This window comes from Miscanthus floridulus, chromosome 3 (assembly GCF_019320115.1).
Source record: "Miscanthus floridulus cultivar M001 chromosome 3, ASM1932011v1, whole genome shotgun sequence".
Classification (NCBI taxonomy): Eukaryota; Viridiplantae; Streptophyta; class Magnoliopsida; order Poales; family Poaceae; genus Miscanthus; species Miscanthus floridulus.
Genome location: NC_089582.1, coordinates 28181168 through 28197375, shown reverse-complemented (window position 1 = coordinate 28197375; position 16208 = coordinate 28181168). Strand labels below are relative to the sequence as shown.

Sequence of the window (16208 nt, the reverse complement as noted above, 5' to 3'; positions counted from 1 at the left end):
TCACCTACATAAGCATCGGTGGTAACAAATATGGTCTAGTTATTGTTGATGATTATTTCTGTTTCACTTGGGTGTTCTTTGTTTGTGATAAGTCCTAGGTACAAGAGAAAGTCAAGATATTTGTGAGAAGGGCACAAAGAGAGTTCGGTCTTCCTATCAAAAAGATAAGAAGTGACAATGGGACTGAATTCAAGAATACTCTAGTTGAAGAGTTTCTTGATGATGAGGGCATCAAGCATGAGTTTTCAACTCCTTACACCCCTCAACAAAATGGTGTAGTAGAGAGGAAGAACCGTACACTTCTTGATATGGCAAGGACAATGCTAGATGAATACAAGACGTCGGACCTCTTTTGGAGTGACGGCGTCAACACCGCTTGCCATGCCATCAACCATCTCTACTTACACAAGAAACTCAAGAAGACTTCATATGAGCTTTTAACCGGTAACAAACCAAAGGTGTCATACTTTAGAGTATTTGGGTGCAAGTGTTTTATACTTAACAAAAGACCCAAAACCTCTAAATTCACACTTAAAGTTGATGAAGGCATTCTTCTTGGTTATGGATCAAATGAGCATGCCTATCGTGTCTTCAACAAAACCATGGGTAGAGTTGAAGTTACGGTAGATGTGACATTTGATGAATCTAATGGCTCTCAAGTGGAGCAAGTTCATTCAAGTATTGTAGGGAAGGAGGATCCACCATGTGAGGCAATCAAGCAAATGGCTATAGGCAACATTAGGCCACAAGAAGATCAAGCCACTGATGATGAGGATCCCCAGGCTATTGCTGCACAAATTTCTGCTGACGTACTCCATCGACGAGGGCAGCACTCACATGCTAAACATCAATAGGGCGGCAGTGCCGCTCATGAGCGCGGCAGTGCCGCCCCATCTACCTCAGCAGCAGTTCCTTTAACTCCTACTCCACCACCTCAAGGACTCAACCTGGAGCCTATTTTTAACAAGAAGAGGCTGAAGGTCCAGAAGAGGAACAAGGAGGTGTTGAGCATCCAAGGCTACGTCAAACTATACAATGGGATCACCCCGTTGACAACATTCTTGGGAGCATTTGAAAGGGGGTAACAACTCATTCACATTTAGCAAATTTTTGTCAATATTACTCGTTTGTTTCCTCTTTGGAACCTCTCAAGGTAGAACAAGCACTTGGAGATCCGAATTGGGTCATGGCCATGCAAGAAGAGCTCAACAACTTCAAGAGAAATCAAGTGTGGAACTTGGTGGAAAGGCCCAATACCAATGTCATTGGTACCAAATGGGTCTTCTACAATAAGCAAGATGAAAATGGCGTGGTGACAAGGAACAAGGCAAGATTGGTGGCCCAAGGCTTCACTCAAGTAGAGGGCTTGGACTTTGAAGAAACATATGCACCAGTGGGAAGACTTGAAGCAATTCGAATGCTTCTAGCCTTTGATGCCCATCATGACTTCAAGTTGTACCAAATGGATGTCAAGAGTGCATTCCTCAATGGCCCAATACAAGAGTTGGTGTATGTGGAGCAGCCATCGGGATTTGAAGATCCCAAGTTCCCCAACCACGTCTATAAACTCCAAAAGGCGCTCTATGGGCTTAAGCAAGCACCAAGAGCATGGTATGAATGCCTTAAGGAATTCTTGCTCAAATAAGGATTTGAAATAGGAAAAGCTGATCCTACACTCTTTACTCACAAAGTTGGAAGTGATATATTTGTGTGCCAAATATATGTCGATGACATAATATTTGGTAGTACTAACCATGTGTATTGTGATGAGTTTAGTAGGATCATGACTAAGAGATTTGAGATGTCCATGATGGGTGAGCTGAAGTTCTTCCTTGGATTTCAAATCAAGCAAATGAAGGAAGGGACATTCATTAGCCAAAGCAAGTACACCCATGATATGCTTAAAAAGTTCGACATGGTGAATGCCAAGCCTATCAAAACTCCCATGCCAACCAATGGACATCTTGATCTAAATGAAGAAGGGAAAGCCGTGGACATCAAGGTATACCGCTCCATGATCGGCTCTCTACTTTACTTATGTGCATCTAGGCCGGACATAATGCTTAGTGTGTGCATGTGTGCTAGATTTCAAGCCAACCTGAAAGAGTTCTATTTAGTGGTTGTTAAAAGAATCTTGAGATATTTAGTACACACTCCTAACCTTGGCTTGTGGTATCCCAAGGGCTCCAAGTTCAATCTACTTGGCTACATTTTCCCGTGGATGACATCACTGCACCGTTTACATCATGTGAGCTACATATTCCAAAAGAGAATGCCACAATCATGGTGGCTCTCGGTGTTTTTTCTCCTTCAGATCCTACCAAGACACCAAGAATCCATGGGGCAATAATACCACCTAGATATGTTAGCGTCTCAGTGGATAGAGTTAACAAAGGTTTTGGTGATCTGCCTCTTGACATTCCAGGAGGTGATGGGGAGAAGACTCTAGGAGAAGCGGAGAAGACATTCATACTATGGCGCAAGCGCTACATCATTATTCCCGGGGTCTCTAGTCCATCGCCGCTTCCTCAACTGCCAGACAATAGGTGTGGACAAAAGTGAATGAAACAATTTTTTCACAAATTTTCTATTGACATGCATGATTAATAATAACAATTTCTTATACCTAATTATTCTTTTTTGTAATCACACAGCAGGGCCTCCGCCAACCTAAGTCCAATTATTCAATCTCCAGATCATCATAGTGCTCTGGACAATGATTATGCAACGCCACCACCGTCGCCACCTCCAAGGAGGTCTCCAATGCCTCCAAGGAGGTCTCCACTGCCGCCACCTCCAAGGAGGTCTACAATGCCTCCAAGAAGGTCTCCAACGGCTGCCCCTCCTCCCTTGATGATCAAGAAGCAGCCAGCTCCTAAGAGGTCCGCCCTGCAAACGAAGCCGTTGGCCCACCAGCCAGCAAAGAAGAAAGCCTCCTCTAATCCAGTTATTCCCTAAAAACTATCTTACGAGAAAAGTAAAAAGGAATTAAAGGATATAGTACAAAAAGATGTGAAAACTTTCTTCGAAAAAGTAAGAAAGCAATGAGAAGCGAGGGAGAACCCAGAGAAACCGTACTTCTACCTAGCTCCAGATCTTCTAAGAAAGAAGGTGGACTAGAAAAAGCGGGAATCTCAAAAGACCCGGCCAAAATCGGACTACGACCGCTCTCTCACCAAGTCATTTGAGGCGGCGCAGAAAAAGACTAGAGCAGGGAAAGGTGTTGCACAACTCGGACAACAATCGCAATAATCAGTCCCCCCTCTTGTCATTCGTAATGAATATGGTTCAAACTTAGACTTACCGGACGTCGATTTTGAGGAACTTATTCGGTTTTACGAGGATACTGGTTTGGACCTTGCCCAAGTGCTCGCTGAAGGACCATCTGCTCCGAAAGTAGATCCTTGAAAGAAATTTGAACATGGAAAGAGTCTATACAACCCTGAGGCCTTAGGTGATCTGGGTACGCAAATGTACCTGCTAAACAAGTGGTACATGGCGGCGTGTAAAAGGGAGAGAACTTTGTTTCTGTCAGAATTAGAAACCAACATTACTTCCGTGGCGATGACGTTATATATGTCGAGTTTGGAGAATTACACCAACTATGCCACCTGGACTCTCTCGACAAAAGTCTCATTAGCTGCTATTGTCTGTAAGTGTGATTATTTTCTACTATTAAAGTGTATATATATAAAGCTACATGTATATATATATATATAAATTATATATTCTCACACTATATTTTTATATATGCAGATATGAGATGTCAGAACTCAGAAAGAGACAGGATAATGATGTTGGTTTCGTTGATCCAAATGTTGTATTCAAACACCCTGATCCCCCGTCTGGATGGAAAGCTGAACTCGAGAAAAATCTTATGAGGTTCTTAGTGAACCAACAGAACAAGGACATACTATTCCCCTATAACTTCAAGTGAGTGTTAAATAATTAATGTCGATCATATGGACATTTGTTCAATTATTTGCTTACTAGCTAAGCTATCTCCTATATATACATATGTTTTAATGTCGATCATATTTGTGTATAAAAATATATGCAGCAATCACTGGATATTGATGGTCATCGATATGGCCAATAGTCGATTGAGCATCTTAGACTCGTTAAGAAAAGAGCAAACAGAGTACCAAGACATGATAGATATTATCCAAGGGTAATTTGGTCTCTCTAGCAACTATATATACCCCGATTTCTTAACTGCAACAATTATTAAAGGCCAAATTAATTTTTTATTTTATTGGGCGCAGTGTTTGGAAAATTTTCATTGAGGAACACCACATGAAACATTGCAAAGCGCCACTGGATGTAATCGCACACAAAGTAAGTACTAGCTACATTTATATATATATAATTCAATTAACACCATGCATGCTTTCAATTCACCGGATCTTTTTTCTCATAAAAGTGGGTTCTGAGGCAAGAACAGGGGACCAACTACTGTGGATACTATGTTTGCGAGTTCATCATGGCGCACTCAAAAAGAACTCCCGAAGAGAACCTCAAAGTACATTATATAAATATATTCATATATTCACAATTTCTTTTATTGCTCATATATATTAATACTTTTCCTTTAACTTTTAGGGTTAATTGGATACACACCACCGTAATTTTCACGATTTTGAAATACGCCATTACTATTCGCCTAACTGGGCTGGTGCCATTACAATTTCGCAAGAGTTTGAAAGACACCATTATCTACGCCTGACGCCATCGTGGACTTAGTTGTATTTCCATATGGACCGTTCTGCCCTCCCACGAAAGGATGAGCCCACAACGATCAGTTCGTCTGTCCATTCACACACTTGCTGAACTCGATCGATGGCTTATCAAAAAAAAAAAAAGAATTCGAGCAGCGACACTGATGCTGTCAGTACATGCATACATCGTATTGACATGTCAAGCACAGATACAACATTTCCAGAAATAAAACATGCATTTTCATGCACACATTTCCAGAATTAAAACATGCATCTTCACTTTTCCCTTTGAGCATAGTTCCTGAACATGCATTTTCGTACAAACTAAACATGGTTCGCAACATTCCAAAAGTAAAGATGGAAAGATTCCACCAGTCCACATGCATAGTTCGCAAACATCCTAATTAACATCCATACATATTGGTTCATAGTTCCCCAAACACATCAGGTCACTTACAAAACACACATTGGTTCACTTAGACTAGCAAATTCATAGAGAACACATCAGGTCACTTAGACCAGCAAAAGCTCTAGAAAAAACAGCATCTACTCCACGCCGAGCCAACTCTTGAGGCTTCTCACCACTCTTGCTTCAGGAGCACTTGCAGCCCTCTTTAGCTTCTTCTTTACAGGAGTCTTCTTCTTCTTCTTAGGCGCCTGCTTGTTTGCGCTTGTCTTCTTCTTCTTCTTTTTTGGTGTCTTGCTCGGTCCTTCATCTTCTTCTCTCACCCTGTAACAGATGGCTATCAGTTAAACATTCCTTGCCCATTTACATTGACAAGCAAATCAGGAATTAGAAATGTACCTTTTAAGTGATGCAAGTGTAGCTATCTCATCAATACCATCATCATCTTCTGTTGGTTCAGCAAATTTGTAGGTCTTCTCAAAGTGCCCAAAGCCTTTGCACCTTTTGCATTTCACTTTCCTTTTGTTTGCCCTTTCTTCCATACTCCCTCTGATCCTGACAACTCTAGGTCTGCCTACTGCCCTCTTCTACAGAGGTGGGTACAGTTTGTATCCTAGTTCCACCTCAGGCCAGTCAGCCCTATCAGGCATGGGTGGAACTCTATCTGCATATGCTACTCTGAACCTGGCAATAGAGTAGTATTCGTGCACAAAATCCTTGATTTCCAAGCCTCTGTTGGACAAGATCCAAGCAAGTGCATGCCTACAAGGTTTTCCTATGACCTGCCATACCCTACAGCTGCACTTATGATTGACTAGGTCCACTGTATGCCTTTTGGTGTTGTTCCATTCATCAATAAGGGTAACCTCAGCAAATTCTTCATCACTTACTGCAACTTTGACTAACCTCAAGTGTTTGCTAATTAGGTTCAACTCCTTGGTAACACTTGGCAAAATGCCTTCACCCATTTCTCTACCAACCTTTCTCCTAAGAAACCTCTTCTCCATTATCATCTCCCTGAGCCCATCAACTAACTCATGTATGAGCAGCCCTTTCATGTCCCTCACCTGACTGTTGAAGCTCTCTGACACATTGTTTGTCAGATAATCACATTTACTATCCTCTGAGAACCCAGCCCTATACCAGATTCGGTTGTGGTGATCTTCCAAGTACTTAATTGCTTCAGGAGCAAAATCATGTATCTTCTTCAAGTGCCACTTGAACAGCCCTTTAGTGTAGCTTCTAGCAGCTAGATAGAGATGAGTTGTGAAAACATCTCCTGTGTAATGCTTCATGAAGTTGGAATATAAATGCCTCATGCACTCTCTGTACTCAGCCATAGGAAACACAGCACCAACTGCTTTCTCCAAGCCCATACATGCATCAGTACAAATCACTAGTCCATTTGGCCTCCCAACAGCCCTTCTCAACTGATGCATAAACCACGTCCAGTTGTCCTCATTTTCACAGTCAAAAATACCATAAGCAATGTAATATAACCAGTTATGTCCATCAATTCCTGTAGCAGATGCCAACTGTCCTGTGTATTTACCATTTAGACTTGAGGCATCTACACCAATGAATGGCCTACAACCAGCTATAAACCCATCCACACATGGTTTGAGAGCTACAAATATCCTCTTGAACCTATTTTTCTTGCCTACTTTCTCCACATCTATCTCTACAATGCTACCAGGACATGTTATCTCCATCTGAGCTTTCCAATTAAATAATAATTTGAATGACTCTTCATATTTACCATGAATATGCTGCAGTGCCAGCTGCATGCCTGAATATGCCTTGCTGTACTTGAGCGTTATTCCATAGTCTCCCTCAACCTTCTCCTTGGCTGCCTTCGGCCGGTTGCTTGGATTCTTCTTCAACCAGTCTTGTAGTCTATCTGCCACCCAGTCTTGAGAAGCCATTTTTCCTACAACAAGCTTCTTGCTTGGACAATTGTGTTTTTCTGGCAGGGACTTAATCTGAATAAATGACAAGCATGAATAAGTAGTATGCACATCCAAACTGAATTAATACAAGGATACAGGAGCAAGTTTATACCTGTATAGTTTTCTGATCATGAATCCTTGAAGCATGAATACGCCAAGGACAACCAGGGTGCTTACACCTTGCAATATACCTGGTAGGGTCAGTCTTGATGCCAGGAGCAAGCTCAAAACCTGTCTTCACTGCATAGTGCCTCACTGCTTTCCTAAAGGTGATTATGTCAGGAAATAAGGCACCCTTCTCTATTCTTGGGTTCTCAGGATGATGGAGGACCCTTATCTCATCAGGATCTGCATCAGTAACCTCTACCTCAGGAGGTATACCTCCTTCAGCAGCAGCAGCATTTTCATTAGCATCATTAGTAGGCATAGATGAATCTGTTTGCGCATTCATAGATGGCTGTGCAGGTGGAAGTGAAATGTACATATGCTCATCATTGACGTCAACATACTCTTCTTCATTATCAAAGATGTCAGATACTTCTTCAGCAACACCTTGGGATTTTTTAGGCATTGTTGGATCAGGCTGTGGTTCTGGATCAATAGGTTGTGGTGGTTCAGGCTACATTAGCGGACCAGGCTGCATTCCTAGATCAGGAAGGATAAGGTCTAGTTGTAGTTCAGTATAAGTAGCAGGCTTTAGTGCTGGATTTATGTCAGCTGGAAGCACACACAGGGGCTATTCCCACATAGTTTTATCCATCACAACTACAAGGACTTGGCAATGCATCTCTGACTTATACATTTCAAACATGTTTTGGAACTGGACATCATCTACAAGCATTATAGCCTCACACAGAGTCTTGTCAAAGAACCAAATTGTGCCCTTTTGGTTAGAACTACAACTGACCTCACTGGACACCCTAGAAAGCAGCAAATCAAAGGTAACCGTGCCCAGCTCCACATCCCAGTTAACAACCCTTCCCTTATAGTAAGATTTTTTCCCATCACTGTCTTTCATCATAAAGGCCTCAACTTTGATCTCTAACGAAAACATCCTAGCACAAAACAAAGGATAACAAAGCAGTCATGGCTGAATTGGAACACTAGAAATAATGCAACAACAGTATGTAGAATGCAAACTGAATTCCTGAATGAAATTATGCAACCACTACTAGAAATGTGTTCATCAATGACGATTCAGTCGTGATGCTTACAAATTTCATCACAGAACAAGCGCTTTCTATGACGAAATTTCCAGCTTTGTCATAAGTAACAAGTGACGGAGCTTTGGCACGAAGAATAATGACGAAAACAAAAGAATTGTCATAAAACAACAAAACTAAATCGTCATAGATCGTTTGGCTCGTGTACCACCTCGAGGACATGGCGCCGTGGTCCCACCAGCAGGTCCCACCATTGGGTCCCAACCTCGAAGACGTGGCGATGCGGTCCCACCAGCGAGTCTCAGCCTGAGGACGTGGCAAGCAAGAACAAGAAAGAACACAACCAAATTGCAGATGAAAGATTATCTCACGAAGTTGGGGTCTCACAAATCGATGAACGGTGAAACTGTTCTTGACAGAATAATCTAAGCAAAACCCCAAAACCTAAAGACGGCGGTGGCATATGATTATAAAGGTCTTAGAGTCGTCGCCTACCCTGGACACGCCCCCTAATAGGCCCAAACACGATACACGGTCCAACGGACCACAAGAAGGTGTCGCAGCACCCTGGCAGATTCTGGACACTGACTTGTTTTGATGATTTCTGTTGATTCCGAAGAGCTTTTGATGTGAAACCACTTGTAATGGCTTCCTTATCAAATTATCTTTCCATCCATATGTGTATCATCGAAAACGGAGTCCGGATGCGTCCTGGGTGACCAGTTTAAGGCAGACTGGTTCTAGAGGCCGAGGCAGACTCGAACTTGAGTTGCTTTGGGCCTCCACCTCGGGGACTCGAACCGAATTAGCCTCGGGCCTCCTTCTTGACTTGGACACCCTTGCTGGCCTCCTTCCCCTCCATCCCATGCACCAAACATGGTCATATGCATGGGTGTCATGTCCACATCATCCTCCCCTTCTTGATGAAAAGCCGTCCTCGACGTCGATTGTACTTGAAACTGATCCTGCACAACATAAAGGAGAACGGGGTTGCGAGGACAAAGAAAACTGAAATAATTGTGAAAAGGAACGTGACCATATTTCCAAGTTTCTCGCATGTCATCTCGCATAAAAATTTTAGCAAGCATGTAGACTCCATGATCCGAATGCACACGATGTATGTCAACACTATCCTGCAAAAGAATAGAACTAACCAAAGACAATGTAGGAATAGATGGTCAAGCAGACATAGGTAGCAACCAACAATGCTCCCCTTCTTGGAAGTGAACTTGTTTCTTTAAGGAACATGAGAAAATATTTGTATTATTATGGCAGCCCTCTAAACGATCATAATCTTATACAACAAAAGGAGAATTCATACTATTACGAATGTATACTCAATGTATCATATATTATCCCTTATTGTTATATCTGCCAATAATATGATATGTGTGTTTAGAAAACCAAGGCAAATCAACATATTTAAAAAGGCCCTCTTCCAAATAATCTAGGTTACACAAAACATCAAATTCAATGTAACCCAAAGTATGTAAAGAAGACAACAGTTTGAACTCATCAATTTTAGTAGCAATATGAATAACATGTTTATTTTCAGCACAAGTCACTGGTTCAAAAACATGTAAAACTGAAGCATCTTCAACCAATTCATCTTTGTCACAAGGAACATCAAGCAAATTATCATGGGACAAAGATAAATCAAGAGAGGGTTCCACTAACAATTGCTCTATGACAATATGGTTTGTGGAAAAATTTAGTACATTAAGACAATTTTCACCTTCCATGAGTGTAGGACCATGGGCATTACCTATGTTCTCAGCAGGAGTAATAGGTGCATTGTGAAGTGATGGTTCTGAATTTGCATACGAGGTTGTGAGCTCCTCATTTTCTTCCACGTCATCCTCTCGCTTATGTACATTATTCTACAGAAGGTTAGTCATAGTAAGAGGAATAACAATAGACTCTTCCTCTAAATGGTGCACCTCAGCATATGAAGTCAAAATAGGAGATGGGTTAACAAAGGTTTCTCGCATAAGAAGTTTCATATCATTCCAAATTTGAGGTTTATCAGAATGATCTAAAGACTCCCACCAAGATAAAGCAGAATGTCGCAAAACACTAGCTGCATTTTTTACCTTCCTCCTTGGACACATAAAGCGAGTAGCAAATATGTTATCGATGGCAATTTCCCACTCCATGTACTCATCAGTACCTATACCATCATAAGTCGGTGGATACGAACAACCTGTCATTCTAAACACAAAAACGAGGAACAAACGGTGAAAGTTATCTCTACCAAATGACTACATGGTTGCAGTGGTGTCACTTTTCACAGCAAGTGGAAGCGTCTTACCAAGCTCTTATAAAGTTCTTACCAACGCAAGCAGTGGCGGTACAACCGACGACTGGTTCGTGATACCTGTGAGGCAGTGGTACCGAGATTGCAAAGCCCTTTGTCTGTACTGATCTGAAGAGTTTGTGGAGCTTGGAAGGCACACAAAGAGTAATATGTATATCTGGCACACAAGTCAGTAACAGAAAGTAATGCTGAATTATAGTCCAAAGTACTTGTTCTCATTGCTGGTCTAAAATGTTGCAAGTACCAGGTGTGTGACAAAAGTTTGGTGGATAGCAAGGTGACAGGTGTATGAAGGTGGATGAAAACAGCAACACAAACAAGGAACCAGACAGCACACGCAAACACAGCTCACTTTGGTCTTCTCTATGTGCTCCTCTAGATATTGTTCCTCTTTTGCCCCTCTCTTTTTTCTATATTTTGGGCTGTCGTTGTTATTTGAGAAATTTTGACTTTTTTATTTTATTTTTTTTTGATATTTTTCCTTTACTTAGGAGCACAAAAGAAGTAACCACAAAAAATATGAGTGTAAACAAGTGAAAGACTTGGCCTGTGGAAATTTCAGTAAACTTGCTCAAAATTGACACAAACCTTGTGACCATGAAAAGAGGATCTTTTGACCACTTTTTGACCAATTTAAAATTTTTGAACATCGACAATGCAGGGGATGGACGGATCCAAAATTTTTTCTGATCGATTTTGATATATGGAACGTCGAAATCGGAGTTCGTATGCGAAAACTAGACCGGTTTTAAAAATTAGCTTCGAATTAGAGGACAAAACGAAAACAATGTGCGTAAAACTGGTCACAACAGCAAAGATTTGATGAAAACGATGGGGGAAAACACACGAACTGGACTCTAACACGACCTAACCAGCAACAAGACCTCGACCAGGACACAAACTCAACACGACGGACTCTGAAACTGAAATATGCAAAGGCTATGGCGCAGAAGGTTCTAGGACAGGAAAAACGAGTATGGCACTGGACTATGGGACGAATGCGAAACACTCAAAACTAGGGAATAAAAGTGAACCTGACGATATACCTTAGCTCTGATTACCACTTAATGGAGACGGGGATCCCAATCTTCCGTCAGGTGATGGTAACTATCGTTGTGGCGGAGAATGACACACCGATCCGGCTTCAGATCGAAAGATCAAACCCTGCAATCTTAGCACCACAGCTCATTGTAAGTGCAATCAAGCCCTATTGTGGGTTTTGGTATTGATGACCACCAAATTAGAGGACTAATGAGATTTATTGAGATGATAAGCAGGGAATCGAAGAATGAGGATGATGAACATGTTGTAGGTGTCCTAATTACAAAAGATGGCCTGACCTAGCTCAAAGGAGGTTTAAATTATTTTATGTTTTGAATTTGAGTTTAGGGAAAGCCGTACTATTAAGAGGGATTTTAGGACAGTTGGTCAACTATTGAATCAGATGCTCAAATTCACAGATTTACATCCTCCCACCTAGTCAAAACAACCAGCCAAATTTGATATCATATTACCTGTTTTGGCTAGGGCTGCAGTGCCGCCCTGTTAAGAGTGACAGTGCCACCCTTAACTGACCGTTGGGCTCAGAGGGTATTTATACCCTTCAGGCCCGGCCCACAACGATCATCTTCTCCACTGAATCATTCTGTTCGAAACCAGACATAACCAAAGCTCACCTCTCTCCTCCATTGTTGCTCCTCCATCCCTCGAGCTAATCCTTGATTCCAACCATCAAAACTTGAGAGAAAAGGCAGCAAAACTTGATTAGAGAGAAGATCCACGGATTCCCAAAGTCTAAGAGCATTTGGTTCATGTTTGGCCGGTGGTTCTAGGGTTTGTTACTCTTGGAGCTTGGTCCTAGCCGGCCAGGCATCACCCTTGTGCTTGCCAACTCATGTGGCAGCCTTGGGAGGTTTGTAACCTCATTCGAAAGCTAAGAAATCACCCCTCACTTCAAGAGTTCACTCTCTTGACTTGAGAACGAGGGTAAGGCAAGCCTTTGTGGCAAGCTCAAGCCTTTTGTGGCTTCCTCAACAACGTGTACTTAGGCAAACCTTAGTGGTGAGCTGAACCATGGGATAAATCTTGTGTCTTGCGTGCTTCATCTTTACTATACTTGTTGTTCATCTTATTGCTAGCTGTTGTTAGGGTTTAGTTGCTCGATTCACATTTGTGTGAAGTTTCTGTGGTATCCAGTCTTCGAACTAGATCTTAAAGTTATATTACAGGATTAAGCAACTAGTGGGGTCAGGTTCATCTCTGTTAAATCTCAACTGTGTTAGATTATTTTTCACAAAGCGGCAGTGCCGCCCTCTGTTCTAACAGAGTTTTGAGTTCAATTTTTACAGGCCTATTCACCCCCCTCTAGGCCTTCTTTATCTTCTTGTAGATCCTACAAGTGGTATCAGAGCGAGGTTGTTTCGTATACGCTTCACCGCGTGAAGTATGGAAGACGGAGAAGGTTCGAAGACCGTTCGCATTGCGGACGCAAGTGGTGTGCATGTTGAGGATGTTGGTAGCAGCAGCAAGCTGTCCATGTCCACAGCAAGTGATGCCACCATCAAAGAACCCAAGACCACCGATGCTAAAAGAAGAAAGGCAAGAAAAGAAAGAAAAGCCGCAAAGATCGCAACAAGAGAAGCTAGAGAAAAGAAGAAGGAAGAGCAGTGGCTCAAAGACAAGAAGAGGAGAAAAGAAGCTAGAAGAATTACAAGAGAGACAAGAGCTAAGAGAAGGGCATCAAGAGCTCAAGAGCAAGAGAAGAATGAGTATGATGCATCATCTAGTGAGCTCTCTAGTAGCTCGGACGATGGAGATGATGATGTGTCATACCATGCTTCAAAAGATAGCAAGGAGGTGAAGAGCAAGGACAAAAAGAAGGATAGCAAGGACAAGGGCAGCAACAACAACAAGAACAAATATGTCGCCGTATCCTTTAATTATTCTTATTTGTCTAACCATAACAAAAGGTCTTTTGTCAATGTGCCCGTGGGCAAGTTGCCTCATTTTGATGGGACAAATTTTGCCAAGTGGAAGCACTTGATGAGTGCCTATCTTGTAGGTCTTCACCCCGGTCTTTGGGAGATTGTGGTGAATGGATTGCAGCCACCGAAAGATCCCGAAGCACCAACAAATGAAGAACTAGCTGTTGTCCATCTCAATGGCCAAGCCACAAGTATTCTTCTTAGTGCCTTGGATGGAAATGAGTACAACCGAGTGATGAATGTCAATGTTGCAAAACAGATTTGGGACACTTCACATCTAGCACATGAAGGTGTTGATAAAGTAAGGAAGGCAAAGATTGATTTGTTGATGGCCAAGCTCAATAGGTTCATGATTGTAGATGGAGAGGGGCCACAAGAGATGTTTGATAGATTGATGACCTTGATGGGCAAGATTAGAGGCTATGGATGTGATGAGCTTGATGATCACAAAGTGGTGAAAGTTATGTTGGAAGCCTACTCACCAAGAAATGAGACCGTAGTCACCTTGATTAGGGATAAGAAGAAGTTTGAGCACTTCACACCTAATGATGTGCTTGGAAGATTGTTGACATTTGACATGCAAAGAGAAGAAGCTAATGAGAGGAGAAGACTTGGTGAGTTGCAAGCCAAGCTAGAAGGCATGAAAATCAAGGAAGTAGCTCTCAAGGCTAATAAATCAAGCAATCAAGGCATCTCCAACAAGGCAAAGGGCAGCAAGCAAGCATCAACAAGTCAACCCAAGGAAATCAAGTCAACTCCACAAAATGATGATCCAAGTTCATCCTCAAGTGAAGATGAAGATGATGGGGCTGATTATATGAAGATTGATGACATGGCTTTGTTCATGAAGAGCTATCACAAGGGGTTGAAAAAGAATGGGTATAAAATAGTGCAAAGAAGGTTCGCCAACAAGAAGAAGAGGACTTGCTACAATTGTGGTAGCATGGAGCACTTCATTGCTAAGTGTCCCTATGACAAGAAAGAAAACAAATACAAGAGGGGCAACCATGAAGGCAAGCACGAACACAAAAAGAGATACAAACCAATGGGAGAGGCACACATTAGGCATGAGTGGGACTCAACTAAGGAGTCAAGTGAAGAGGATGTGAAAGTTGCAACCTTGGCTATTCAAAAGTCATCCTCTACATTAAGGCTCTTCAACAACATGTCCGATGATGATGACCACCGCTCCACTCACGTTTGTCTTATGGCAAAGGGTGAGAAGGTAAAACAAAGAGCCAAATCTCCTCCACCTCCTAGTGACATCTCTAGTAGTGAACTTAGTGATTCTAGTGATGATGATACTAGTGATGTTGAGAAATATGCTAAATTGACTAAAAAGTTAGATTCTAAGACCAAGCTCTTTATCATGAATCTAATGGAGGAATTAGAAAGTGTCAAAGCCGAGTTAGCCGATAGAGATGATTATCTTGAGGAAACCGAAAAGATATATATTGGTTGTCAGGAAGCTCTTGAGTTAGAGAGAAGTGAGGTGGACTCTTTGAACAAGGCCTTGGCCGAAGAACAAAGAGAACATGCTCTCACAAAGAAGGCAAATATTGCACTCAATGATAAGTATTGTGTCTTAGTTGAAAAGCACAACAAACTTGAGAAGCAATATAACCTTCTATGTGAGAGCACCCCACTTCCCTCCAACACAAATGACACTTCTATTCCCTCCACTAGCCAAGGAGGTGGAAGTTGCTATAATCTTGACTTAAACGTTTATTCCACTAACCTTGCAAACTTGGAGGTTATGAAAAAGGAGATTGCTAGGCTCAATGCTATGTTAGGAAAATGGTGCATGGAAGGCAAGAAACGTGCTGGTGGCAAAGGTGAAAAACCAAAGAGGCCACAATACAAAGATGGAAGAAATTCATGCATCAAAGATGGGATTGGGCACACTCATGGAGGTAAAACCAATGGGAGAAAGGTAATTAAAGGATATGAGTGTGTTCAGTTCATGAGCAAAGGGCAGGAAGGTACAGATAGGTCTGCACAGATGGTGGCACAAGGTCAGCCTAGAGAAGCACCGCGGCCAATGGGCGATAGTGCCGCTGTGAAGGGTGGTAGTGCCGCCTCCTATAGAAAAGGGAAGACCACCTCCTACTCATCTGATCATGTCAAGCCCAAGAAGAAGGTGTCTCATCCAGAGCAGGTTGTCCAGAAACCAAAGAAATCTATCTGGGTCACTCCAAATAGATATGCTTACCAACCAAAGGCAAAAACACCTCCACAATGTCTAGATTCTAACTTTGTTTTGCAGCACAACAGCAAGGGGGAGGTGTTTGCCAAGTTTGTTGGCAATGGTCGAAATGTTTATCATATTGCTTTCATTTGGGTTCCTAAAGTTCTTGTGACTAACATGCAAGGCCCCAAGAATATTTGGGGACCTAAAACTAGGAACTAAACTTGTGTTGCAGGCATACTCCTCCGGTGGGTCAAGTTGGGTGCTTGACAGTGGTTGTACAAATCATATGACCGGAGAAAGGAGTATGTTCTCATCATATTCCCCAACTACAAATTCAAATGAGAATATCATATTTGGTGACAATTCAAAAGGGGGTGTGATTGTACTTGGTAAAGTAGCTATTACACTTGATCATTCAATTACAAATGTCTTACATGTTGATTCCTTGAAGTACAATCTGTTGTCCATCTCTCAACTGTG

The 16208-nt window shown here is 42.0% G+C and overlaps 1 protein-coding gene across 1 annotated transcript; it reads right to left on the bottom strand.

Moving 5' to 3' along the window:
- Positions 1-5005: 5005 nt before the first annotated feature.
- LOC136545312 (uncharacterized) lies at positions 5006-8224 on the bottom strand. Its single transcript, XM_066537334.1, has 3 exons — positions 7186-8224; positions 5524-7106; positions 5006-5448 (listed from the first exon to the last, which is right to left on the bottom strand). The coding sequence occupies exons 1-2, from the start codon at positions 7642-7644 to the stop codon at positions 5712-5714; spliced, it is 1854 nt and encodes a 617-aa protein (XP_066393431.1). The 5' UTR covers positions 7645-8224; the 3' UTR covers positions 5006-5448; positions 5524-5711.
- Between the last annotated feature and the right edge of the window lie 7984 nt (positions 8225-16208).

Excerpts from the sequence above, each read along its gene's own strand:
- LOC136545312 (XM_066537334.1), bottom strand. The coding sequence starts at position 7,644 with ATGCCTAAAAAATCCCAAGGTGTTGCTGAAGAAGTATCTGACATCTTT. Across the intron at positions 7,107-7,185 it reads ATGATCAGAAAACTATACAG|ATTAAGTCCCTGCCAGAAAA; the intron begins GTATAAACTTGC and ends TCATTTATTCAG.